Genomic DNA, 13,137 nt, shown 5'->3' with positions numbered 1-13,137 from the left:
TTTTTATATAGATTAGACCGTTCGTTTTCCCGTTTGAATGGTTTTACACTAGTAATTTTAGGGCCCTTCATAGCTTTTTGTTCGGTGTGAGCCAAGGCTCCGTGTTGAAGGCCGTACATTGACCTATAATAGTTTACTTTTATAAATTGTTATTTGGATGGAGAGTTGTCTCATTGGCATTCACACCACATTTTCCTATATCTATATACATTATATGAAATGTCATCTCATATTTCTCAGCAACCAACAAGTCTGCTTTCTGATTTATTGCACCAAGAAGATTTTTCATATATTTATTTTCATCCCTTCGTAGGTTTTACGAGTTGGTTGACCGTTATGGAATATCAGTTTCACAGGTAATAACGCATATGTTCACTATGTGGTAACTGCATTGCTTTCCTCTTATACCGAATGTGACCTACCGAATAAGACTTATTATCGAGTTTGAATAAACATGAGCAACACGACTGGTGCAACTTGCGGAGCAGTTTTTAATAGGGTGCATGTTGCTCATTTTTATGTTGTCTATGTTGTGCTTTGTGTACTATCGTTTGTCTGTTTGTCTTTTTCTTTCTTTTTTGCCATGTCGTTACAGTTTGTTTCCTACTCAAGAGCTTGATTGTCCATCTGGTATTTTCATGTCTCTTTTCCAAATGACCTGACATATTTAGTGTGTTGTTGTCTATTAACGATATTAAGGATGTTCGCTTGTCATGCTTTTGAATTTTTTGTCAGATTTTCGTAATCCTCTGGGGTTATCTATTTGAATGCATTAAATTAAAACATTGATAGCTATTTAAATTGTAAATTTAATTTTAACTTATCATCATCCCTTTATAATGAACCCCTGACTGTGGTAAAAGTGTTCCATGATGAATTGACATTGCACAATATATAGCTGTGTTACTATATTTAGGAAATAAAAACAACTAGTTGCAGTATATAATGTGTTACATTTTAACAAAGCTAACTTATACCCATTCCAAAAAATTAAGGGTATATTTTTTTACTTTTGTCTGTCCAAAGGTAACGCTCTTGCGTCTGTCTGGAGATGCACATTTTTGTCGCATTTTTGTGTCGGTAGCATCAAATCCTTGTGTCTTGAACCTGTGTACACATCTTCGTTTCTATCTAGCATAGCGTCAACATGTTAGAGTGCCTTCAATATCACACTTCTTGTAAATGAAAATGTTTTTCAAATAAACATATTTTGCACCTGTTTGCACCTGTTCGAAGTCAGAAATCTGATGTACAGTAGTTGTCGTTTGTTTATGTAATTTATACGTGTTTCTCGTTTCTCGTTTTTATATAGATTAGACCGTTCGTTTTCCCGTTTGAATGGTTTTACACTAGTAATTTTAGGGCCCTTCATAGCTTTTTGTTCGGTGTGAGCCAAGGCTCCGTGTTGAAGGCCGTACATTGACTATTTCTATGTTTTTTTCATTTATGCCTTCTGGGGAAACTGTCCTTAACTTTCTTATCCAAAATCTTTCCCGAGCGACTCTGTTGACCTTCGACCAACCCTCGTTGTGGTCTATGATTGTGATGGTAAGGTTTTTGAGATCAGCTTGGGAGTGCCCAGGTGATCTAAAATGACGACAAACGGGTAGGTCAGGCTTTCAAGTGTAGTCACTCCAATAACCATTCATGCGTTTGTTAAATGGCTGCTCGGTCTCGCCAACATACTGCATGCCACATCGACACTGAAGGAGGTATAGAACATTCTGGGTTTTGCAAGTTACATTGCAAAATATAGTGTACACAGACCCAGTCAAGTGGCAAGTAAATGTTTGAGTATTGAGTATTTGTTGACAAGTCAGACATCATCTGTTACCACATGACTTGCACCATCCTGCAATTGAACAGTTTTTATTTGAGGAGACGTCAGCTCTTACAAATAAGTCTTTAAGACTTGCTGGTCTCCGAAAAGCTAACACAGGAGGATTGGGAAAGATCTTGGATAATTTAAGGTGTTTGGCAATAATTTGCCAATTAGCACGGACCAAACGTGAAAGGTTAGTAAAGGCTGTATGTTAGAACAAACGGGACTATTTTGCTGCGCCTTTTCCGTTTGTACTGTAAGAGGTCATTGCGGCTGTTACTGTTAGCGCGCAAACCCCTTATCTATGTCCAATTTCTTATAGCCTCGTTTTGTCAAAAATTCGCGAAGTTCCTGTAACCGTTTCGTGACAGCCTCCTCATGGAGCAAAACCTCTTCGAGTTGACTTTTCCAAAACTTTTTATTTGGAAAATGACATAATAAACATTACAATATGACAGTTTTGTCAATATTTATTTCATATTTAGTTTATGGTAAAATGAGTTTCATTCAATGTTAGTGGAATATCTTCGAAAAGGTAATCCACCATACAATATGTTACGTTCCTTGAATACTAAAATTACTTTTCAAGACTAAAATGTCTTACATATTTTCATATATTGAAATTTTGTATTCAATATCCATGTCATATTAATTTTGAAAAGCGAAATTAATTATTCCGTTCTATTATATATTGTGTTGGTAAACCATGAACCTGACATCTAAAATAAAGATGTGCAAATCATTGTCCATAAAACTGATCGTCTCGATAAATACATGATTAATGAGGACATACATAAGACAATCAAGTATATATATACAATATTCGGTCAATGTCAGAAAAATATAAACTTTTTTGTTTGAGGCTGAAAAACTGGGGAAGGGCAAGGTTTTACCGAGCCCTTCCCAAGTTTTGTGCCAAGTACAAAAATGAACAAAAATTAAGTACAAAAATTTCTGACATTGACCTAATATTGTTTTTAAACTTCAACTTAAATTAAAACATTGATAGCTATTTAAATTGTAAATTTAATTTTAACTTATCATCATCCCTTAATGAACCCCTGACTGTGGTAAAAGTGTTCCATGATGAATTGACATTGCACAATATATAGCTGTGTTACTATATTTAGGAAATAAAAACAACTAGTTACAGTATAAAATGTATTACATTTTAACAAAGCTAACTTATACCCATTCCAAAAAATTAAGGGTATATTGTTTTACTTTTGTCTGTCCAAAGGTAACGCTCTTGCGTCTGTCTGGAGATGCACATTTTTGTCGCATTTTTGTGTCGGTAGCATCAAATCCTTGTGTCTTGAACTTGTGTACACATCTTCGTTTCAATCTAGCATAGCGTCAACATGTTAGAGTGCCTTCCATATCACACTTCTTGTAAATGAAAATGTTTTTCAAATAAACATATTTTGCACCTGTTTGCACCTGTTCTAAGTCAGAAATCTGATGTACAGTAGTTGTCGTTTGTTTATGTAATTTATACGTGTTTCTCGTTTCTCGTTTTTATATAGATTAGACCGTTCGTTTTCCCGTTTGAATGGTTTTACACTAGTAATTTTAGGGCCCTTCATAGCTCTTTGTTCGGTGTGAGCCAAGGCTCCGTGTTGAAGGCCGTACATTGACCTATAATAGTTTACTTTTATAAATTGTTATTTGGATGGAGAGTTGTCTCATTGGCATTCACACCACATTTTCCTATATCTATATACATTATATGAAATGTCATCTCATATTTCTCAGCAACCAACAAGTCTGCTTTCTGATTTATTGCACCAAGAAGATTTTTCATATATTTATTTTCATCCCTTCGTAGGTTTTACGAGTTGGTTGACCGTTATGGAATATCAGTTTCACAGGTAATAACGCATATGTTCACTATGTGGTAACTGCATTGCTATCCTCTTATACCGAATGTGACCTACCGAATAAGACTTATTATCGAGTTTGAATAAACATGAGCAACACGACTGGTGCAACTTGCGGAGCAGTTTTTAATAGGGTGCATGTTGCTCATTTTTATGTTGTCTATGTTGTGCTTTGTGTACTATCGTTTGTCTGTTTGTCTTTTTCTTTCTTTTTTGCCATGTCGTTACAGTTTGTTTCCTACTCAAGAGCTTGATTGTCCATCTGGTATTTTCATGTCTCTTTTCCAAATGACCTGACATATTTAGTGTGTTGTTGTCTATTAACGATATTAAGGATGTTCGCTTGTCATGCTTTTGAATTTTTTGTCAGATTTTCGTAATCCTCTGGGGTTATCTATTTGAATGCATTAAAAAAAAATTGCCCATTGACCGACCCCCATTTTTCTATTTATAAATCTTAAGCTATCTGTAAAAATCTTATAAAATTTGTGTTATTTTTTTTTTTTTTTTTTTTTTTTTATAGTTTTTAGAACTTTAACTTGTCAATTATAAAGCTATAAAAAATCAAGAGAGAACATTTTCCGGCCAAAATTTCAATGGCATATATCTCGAAAACAAGCACATTGACCTATATATTTTAAATTTGCTTTTTTGGTTCCTTTATTAAACCCCTATCAATATATACTAGTGTTATGAAAAGCTTGTTATTTTGAAACTGAGTAGCGAACTTCCTTAAGATATTTTGTGTTGATCTGGTTAAATGTAACATGATTGAGATGCTATCCTCTTAGACCAATTGAAAGGTTCATGTGCATGTCAATTAAGCAAAGAGTGAGAAGTTCATTTAATATGTAGCCTGATACAGATGCATCTGTGAAAGATAAGGGAATATTATTTTATTATGCACTCCAAAATCATTTGAACATGTTGTAATACGTATTTAATTAAAATTCAATTTCGATGTGGTTTCCCAAGAAATTTATAAACAAAATTAATACATTAAAAATTTTGACAAGTACGTAATCGCCTTGTTTTACATGTACATGCAGTGCAATAACATAAGTTCACTGAGGTACGTAAAAGGTTTGTTCTTTTGAATTGAAGTTAATTCCGAAAAATTATACCTTTAAAAATATAAAAAAAAAATGTAAACAAAAACTCATGTATTATTTGAAAGCACAAAATTAAAATGAATCAAAATTTTATGATATTTAAGTATCCAACGCAGATTAAACACATATATTCCTTGGTTTTATAAACATAGCTGTCTTTTTGACACGTTCCCTGTTTAGATTCTCAATTTTTATTACACAGTTGGCTACACGTAGCACGTAGATTACAATTTTTTTATGTTAATTAGTTCTGGGAAATGTCGTAATTTTGCTATATAAACATAGATGTATATCTGCTTCCAAATCACCCAATTTCTGATACTTATAACATGTTAATTCCTTATCTCGTGGCCGTAGTTGCAGCACTTTGTACTTGCAATGGAGAATTACTCTCAATACAACAATATAAATTGGATAGTAAGTTATACTTATAAGAAATATAATTTTTATTCAGGCCGATTCTGTTTTGAAATTTATTACAAGTCAATAGTATCATACCACGTTTACGTTAACATGACTCTGAAATATATATTTTGTACAGTCAACACCATATATCTTAAAGTTCATGAACAAATATTTGTACCTTATATTTTAGAATTTCAGAAATAGCTTAGCATAAAAATACATTTTTAAATCAAATTTTCGATCAATAAAATCTCCATTTTAATTTTTTTTTTTATTCTAAGGTATTTTTTTTATTTTGTATATTCTACTTACATTCAAATGCACTATAGGCCATATTTAGACCAGGTAAAAAAAATACTTTTCCTATGTTAACGCTCAATCCTTTGCCAAATTATAATGTTATTGCTGATTAATATTTATAAGAAATTGAGAAATATCATTTTTGTAAAGTATGTTTATGACAATAGTCAACTATTGATATTTTGACATAAGAAGGCGGTTTATTTATTTTGCTTAATTTCAATTTCTTAAGATTTATCCTGCAATTGGGTGTCTTACTTTATATGATAGAGCCCTATATATATCGCTTTGCTGTATCTGTATACTATACAGATATCACTTTAAAGCTCCGCTCACTGCCGGATTACGTTTGTGTATTACTGTTGACGAGTGTTGTATGAACCTGCGTGACCTAAGAATGTTTATTGCATTTGCATTCCAATAGCGTATTGTTTGACTTAATGCAAACTAACGATTACTCTTATACGTTCTGTTTGTTTTCAAACATTTCTTTAAAACAATAAGAATTAAACCAATTTTCTGATAACAGACACATATGAACAGCAGTATTTTTTGCGACGACAATCATCGAATTCAAAACTTAAATGTGTACATGTGTTACAAAATCTTCCATGTCAATTTCAGCATGCATATGCATGTTAAGTAAATGTCAAATTCAGTTCAAAATTCTGAAGCATGGATAACTGGTGCACTTTTGTTTCACATTCGAGATTCTTTTTTGCGAACCCATCATCAGCTGAATGTGTGATGATAGTATTACTACGCGGGCTTCGGCTCGACACAGGAGTATTAGCTCGCTTAAGCTTGCATTACACCTGTTTCTTAGCCTCGTACAAATACAGCTGATATTTAAAGACACTATGACACTAATACAATACCTTCAATCGATTTGAAATCTTACATATTTCAGTAATAAACGACCAAACAAGCACAGTTATTTTTGATTATATTGTCGCTGAAATTAATAACACGGTAGATGTGGAGAAGGTTCTAACACAATCATGTGACAACAAAGTAAACCAAACATTAAAGTCATGTGATGAATGTATAAAAGATATTTGTGCACAAGAACCAGAGTAAGTAGAACTGGTTTCATAATTTAAGGATGTATTCTTCTGACGATTGCGTCTTGTTGAAATCTCGTTACGGAATTATTTCCAATAATGGTGATACAAGTGGAAAATATCAATGAATTTCAAAAATATTATAATCAAACATAACTCTGTGAAAAAATGAGTATTTACAATGAATAGTTTTTGAGTTATCAAGTTTTTAAATTTTATGACTAATCAAGTTCGCCTTGTTTATTAGCCAAAATTTTGAAAAATGAGTACGGATTTTACAAAAATCATATACATCCCATATCTTTGTATTTTTTCAATCATTTATAACAAAACAATTGAAATGTTATGCATTTTGTTCTTAAAACTGAGAAAAATCACAAAATGACAAAATTGACAGCATGGTAAATTTGACACCAAAAAGCATCAAAATATGACGAAACTTTCTTATACAAACACCTACATAGTTTCTTTTAAAGTTTATTCAGATTGGTCCACTTCATCTTTATTGAAAGTATGAAAAAAAGTTTAATTGTGGACCTGTGATTTTTTGTCATGATAAAAGCCCAAGAATAGCCAAAAAAAGATGAAAAATGGGAAAATCATTTAAATTGGGTATTTTCAAAGGGCCGTAGCAAAAAACGAAGTGCACCACTATATGATTTTTCCTTCAGCAATTATTTTTTTACTGTCATATAAACCCCAAAATCAGGATAAGAAAAATAGTTTAATTTAAGAAATGTTTGACTCCTCAGAGGTGTACATCCTTATGTTAAGAAATTCTTATAATGTTAAAATGAAATGCATTATCTTGAACCCTTTATTTTAACACATGTTTAAAAGCCCGACCCCTTCGAAGGCTTCATAGTGGCAATCATCATCTTGAAGTTTGTCCCTTTATAGACTCACAACGAAACATCATCATTTTGAATTCAGAAAAGTGTCCTCTTTTAGACAGTAAACATACATTTTAGCAGAGTGTAAAGTGTTTTCTTTTTACTGCTCGGTCTTGGGTTTACTATGCAGTGTTTTTTTAACTTTAGAATTTATTTGGAGATAAGGTGTAATACTATATAGACCATTATTAAAAAAAAAAAACGAAGATCAGATGATTTTCCCAGCATTTATTTATGATTGTGAACTTTTTTTTACAGAACACGTTGAATGTTACATTTACCCATACTTTCATTGTGTTAAAAATGAAGTCGAGTGAAACACATTTCCGTTATTCGCTTGAGTTATAAAATATATGAGACGCTAAAAAACTTTGACTGAATATTTACTTCTTGCATTTAAAGCTCAGAAATGTCTCATAACCGAACATAATGGCAGTAATTATTTTCACGGGGAAATGTGTTTTTGTTAATGAAATAAGATATTTACACTTATGGGTTTTTAATCTTTTTATTTAAATACAATATATGACATTACTTTTGTATAACTTTAAGATTTTTTTTATAGTATTTGACGTTGTCATAATTTTTAATCTAAATAGAATATCTAGACCAGACTCGGAACATTTGCTGAGACCAAACCCAGAAATTTTCCCGCAAATGATCAACATACCTATTCCAGATATAGCTAAGTTTATCAAGAAAATTGGTAAACAAATTGGACAGGAAGCTGCTAGATTTGGAAAGAAAATAGGAAAGGTTTTACAAAAACTTGGTGGAGGAGTCGGACGTACCATAAGAAAAGTTGGAGGAGTTCTAAAAAAAGTTAGAGGTGGGATTAAGAAAATTGGATCTAAAGTAGGAAGTCATGTTAAAAGATTAGGAAAGGGTGTCGTGAGAGTCGGCAATCATATTGGACAAGGTGTTGGTAGAATCGGCAAGCATATTGGAAAAGGTGTAGGCAGAATCAGCAAGAATATTGTACGAGGTGTTGGCACAATCGGAAAAAGTATTGGACGAGGTGTTGGCAGAATCGGAAAGAATATTGGACGAGGCGTTGGCAGAATCGGTAAGAATATTGGACGAGGCGTTGGTAGAATTGGGAAAAATATTGGACGAGGTGTGGGAAGATTCGGCAAAAAAGTTGGACACGGTATCAAGAAGACTGGCAAAAAGATTTGGAGTGGATTTAAAAGTATGTCATAAATAAATAGACAAATGAGTTACCTAATGTATAGTTTCATTAATCGAAATCAATTAATGTAGTTAATATATTTAATGAATAATTGGCCGTCGATAGATTTTTTTTAGTAATATAAAGTATGTTCACACTTTTGCATTCTCCCGTTTCATTGCTAAATTAACCTAATTTTCAATACAGGGTTTCAGTCGATTTATTTATTTTTCTCGATCTACGTTCTTTTTCTATAGTAATTGACACCCTTGGTTTTTTCCATTGCAGAATTATTTGGAAAACGATCCACACGACATTTAATTGCGAAGCGTTGTGTTCACAGTTGTCCAGTTTGTGATGTACTTGATACAAATAAGAACACTGACGAACAAATAGTTAGAAACAGTAAGTGCATATAGCTTTATTAAACATGTCTATTTTAATATTGAAGTGTTGACTGAAAAAAAATTACCTAATACCCCAAGAATCGATTTGTGTTTCACTGAAAAATGTGGTCTTTTTTTTAGCAACAAACGACCATTTAAAGATGATGTGTTGTCTGAAGTTTATATATAAGGAAATGTAAAGATTAAAATCCCCTTTATTTGCAGTATGTGGATCAGATTTTGTTTCAAGACAGCAAAAAGTATTTGACAAAGTGAGAGGTTTAGAGGACACATACAACTACATAGTTGATCAACCTGTAGTTACAAAGGTAAATGTTTTACTAGTCTTCAAATCATGCAAGAACGAAACTTTGTTTGTCATACTTTATAAAGTTACAACATACAGGAAAAACAAATGTTTTCGTTTTTCTATTGATACAAAAACGTTTTTCTGATACATGTATTACTTTTTCAGATGATATGAGATGTTCATATTTATGATATCACGTTCTGAAACAGACCTGCATTTATTCTGTATAATTGGCATGGGGAACATTACTTGGAAAGCAACCCAACAACACACAAAAACCCAAAATAGCACACATGTAGTTTGTGTATAAACAAATATTCAAAATGCAAAGTTGATCATCATTTCTGTTAATTATTTTAAATATTTTTTTCAAATCAAAACTGTATGGATCATATTTTATATAAAAACAAAAATGTTGTGAAGATATAAGGCGGATAGGTTTTATGTTGATTTTGTTCTTTCTAAATAAAACGATTAACAATTACTGAATCATTATGCAAATGTAGAAATATAAAAATGTAGAAATATGAAAATGTAAATATATAAAAATGTAGAAATATGAAAATGTAGAAATATAAAATAATATAATTTTTAAATTCATTTCAGTGATGTTGGTTCACCAGCTTTACTATGATAAAAACGATTATACTTGAGCTATTTCTTTTTATTCAACATAAAGGGGAAACTATTACGTACATTTCCTCCAGAGTCCAAAACATTAACGGTCTCATTCAACTATTTACAAAGCCCTATATTCAAACAAATTTTAGAATTTTTAACGATCTTTAATTTTTTTTTTACCGTGACGTTAAGTTCGTGACAACTAGGTATATTCTTATATAAAATTGTATCATAATAACCTAAACAATGTAGCACATTTATATGAATATCTAAATGCTATTCACGGATAAGTAAAAGTGGGATCAAAATGGTCCTAACACATATGTTTATCTCATTCATAAAATGTTTCCTTTATGCAAATTTAGTGAGTTTTAATAAACAAAAGAACTATGTTTCGTGAGAGTAGAGCTTTTTTTTTTACTTAAGTCCTCAATGCTAGTTGGTTGAATTATAGTCGCCGTCACGTAAAATTTCTTAAATATCGACCGCGTTTACTAAAGGTCATGTTTTTCAATTAGCGGAAGAAAAATCCTGTCCAAATATCCACTACTGTCCTACCTTTTATTGTGTTTGCACTGTATAATCCTGACCTTCACATAATCCAAGATTCTTTTGTATGGTGGAATCCGACAATGTTATTACCGGATGTGTTGCCGTGGAGTTCAATGTGCTCTCCATTTACTTGTGTCTCTCGGAGCTTTTCGCCATCTTTACGTAAAAAGCGCGGGAAATTGTATCATCAATGACAATGATATTACCGGAGAGTAACGAATGTTATGAAATAAGGAATCCTCTTAGAAACCAAGATGGCGGTTTTACAATGTAAATAATCTTGAAAAATGTGAAGGTCAGGATTATACAGTGCAAACACAATAAAAGGTAGGACAGTAGTGAATATTTGGATCGGATTTTACTTCCGCTAAATGGAAAACATCATCTTGAGTAAACGCGGCTGACATTTAAATTTTTTTTGACAAAAACATGGTGCCAATTTTTCGTTATTCAAATGTGCGTGTAATAAACAGGCGTTAACAATATTAATTAAATAACAATCTTTAAATCAAAGATCAGTAGACAACAACAGTGTTATTATTGAGTAACCTTCAGGTAATTTTAATATATGATTGCCTTCTTGCATTGGTATCGATTAAAACAAAACACGACTACTGGTTTATAATTATAATGTTAAATTGATAAGTACTATTGACTAAACTTTATGTTTTTTTAGGTGGAATATGAAACAAGCAGTCTTATTGTTGCTGGCGGGAAAATGGCATTCAAGAAATCCTTTGTTACATTCCAAACGGACAAAATTAAGAAACGATTTCAACTATCCGGAATATTTGAATTTTCTAACATAGAAGACATGGCCATAAAAATTTCGAAAGAAATATTAGCTAAAATGCTCTAGAGATATTATTTAGACCAATGAGTCAATAAATAGTAATATCAAAATACAAAATGTGCAATAAAATGACAATTGTCTTCATCAATACAAGTGTGTGTGATATTTTTAAATATACTTGTTAAAATTGTAAGTGGGTTAATTTTTTTTAATATCCTGTTATCTTTTAATTGTATTTCAATTTTTGTTTTACGTTTTACTTAAAATAAAATTCAATTATTTATCGTTGTCTTTAATATGTTGCATTTTATAAAGGATTTTACCTTAATCCGCGTTGCAAAGGGTGAAGTTTTAAACATTCAATGTATGTATACGATTCATCCAAGAAAGACTTGTAATGAAACTATGGTACGGAGGAACCTAGTCTTTTGCGTTCTATGTGATGTCGTGTGTACTATTGTTTTTCTGTTTGTCTTACTCGTCTTTAGTCATGTGTTGTCAGTTTATTTTCGATCTATGAGTTTTATTGTCCCTCTGGTATCGTTCGCCCCTCTTCTAGAACTGTTTAGAAATGATTTCTATAGTAATCACTGGTGCTTACTCCGACTTAAAGGCAACAAAGGTAAAGGGATAACTAAGAATATGTAGCAAGGAATAAAATCCCAATCAACTGATAAAAGTTGATTTAAGCATGGTGTACGCATAAAAATACGTCTTCCAAGAAAAATGGAATTTAGAGTTGCGCTGATAGCTAGTTAAAATAAAACACATATGGACACATATGTTATATACTATCTGCATTCTCCGTTCTAATGAAAATAATCAAATACAAATTTTGAACTTGCGCCTGCATTTCACTTTTTATTCTTTTACTTGCGCCGAGTTTGACTTTCATTTGCGCCGATTATGTAAATGTAAATTATAGGTGAAAGTAATTTTTTTATCATAATTATAATCCTCTTCAGTTATTTAGTTGTAAATAATTATTAGACCAATACTGAGATTAACTTATTTCTGGATGATTCTCGTAAAATAATGTCTGATCTTGAATGAGGTTAAATATTATTTATTCTGCATAATTTATAAAGATTCATTGTCTTTTGTTATTTGTTTATATAATATGTTAATAATGATTTCGCCTGATCCAAATGAAGCTAAAGGCAACAAATATAAGAAATTAATACTCGGTGAATGTGAATTAAAATAAACATTTACGGTGTTTCAAACTTAACAGGTAGTAAAACAATTCATTATGAAAAAAACAATTGCCTTAAGAATACGATTTAACAAACAATTTTTCACTTTCAAAAGTCTACAATGATCGGAAAGATTGAAAATAAAATTCGATTTTCAATGCTGGCAATCTAGACATGCGTCAACCTTGACTTTATTTCAAATTCCAAAACGAGCAATTTTGATTCATAATATTTCATCCTGTTTCAGAAATACTTGATAGTTTTCACGGAATTTTTTTTCTTAGATTTTAAATTATTTTTTTAATTAAACACTTAATATTTGGATTTTATATTTACTGTCTCGTTTATTCAAACAATATAGTATTAACAGGGATCTATTTAATGATATGCATAACGTTTAAAATCAACTACTTGAATTCCTTGAGTATAATAATAATTTTAATTCCTTATATTTTAAATATTCAAAAATAATGAATCCACAAACTGAATGGAATGATTTGCATACGCTCGTCTGAGTCGGAACACATACTGGAATAAAGAAGTCTGTGCTCATGTCTGTCCGTCTGTCAAAAAAAACCTCCACATATGTAGTCTAATATAGCCAAATAGTATGTTAGTTGCCATTGTTATCC

At 31.5% G+C, this 13,137-nt stretch overlaps 1 protein-coding gene across 1 annotated transcript; it reads left to right on the top strand.

Annotated features, from left to right (window-relative positions):
• Window positions 1-5,113: 5,113 nt before the first annotated feature.
• On the top strand, window positions 5,114-11,590 carry LOC139490323 (uncharacterized). Its single transcript, XM_071277150.1, has 6 exons — window positions 5,114-5,231; window positions 6,430-6,595; window positions 8,076-8,668; window positions 8,936-9,052; window positions 9,259-9,362; window positions 11,193-11,590. Exons 1-6 carry the CDS (start codon window positions 5,144-5,146, stop codon window positions 11,373-11,375), a joined length of 1,251 nt encoding a protein of 416 aa, XP_071133251.1. The 5' UTR covers window positions 5,114-5,143; the 3' UTR covers window positions 11,376-11,590.
• Window positions 11,591-13,137: the final 1,547 nt, after the last annotated feature.

This window comes from Mytilus edulis, chromosome 9 (genome assembly GCF_963676685.1).
Source record: "Mytilus edulis chromosome 9, xbMytEdul2.2, whole genome shotgun sequence".
NCBI classification, from domain to species: Eukaryota; Metazoa; Mollusca; class Bivalvia; order Mytilida; family Mytilidae; genus Mytilus; species Mytilus edulis.
Note: the sequence above shows the minus strand (reverse complement) of the source record. Positions and strands in the feature narration are given on the sequence as shown.

What these genes read in the sequence shown, in the direction of transcription:
- LOC139490323 (XM_071277150.1), top strand. Translation starts at nt 5,144, where the DNA reads ATGTTAATTCCTTATCTCGTGGCCGTAGTTGCAGCACTTTGTACTTGC. An exon ending in ACAACAATATAAATTGGATA is followed by an intron (nt 5,232 to 6,429) that starts GTAAGTTATACT and finishes TACATATTTCAG; the next exon opens with TAATAAACGACCAAACAAGC. An exon ending in ATCAACCTGTAGTTACAAAG is followed by an intron (nt 9,363 to 11,192) that starts GTAAATGTTTTA and finishes ATGTTTTTTTAG; the next exon opens with GTGGAATATGAAACAAGCAG.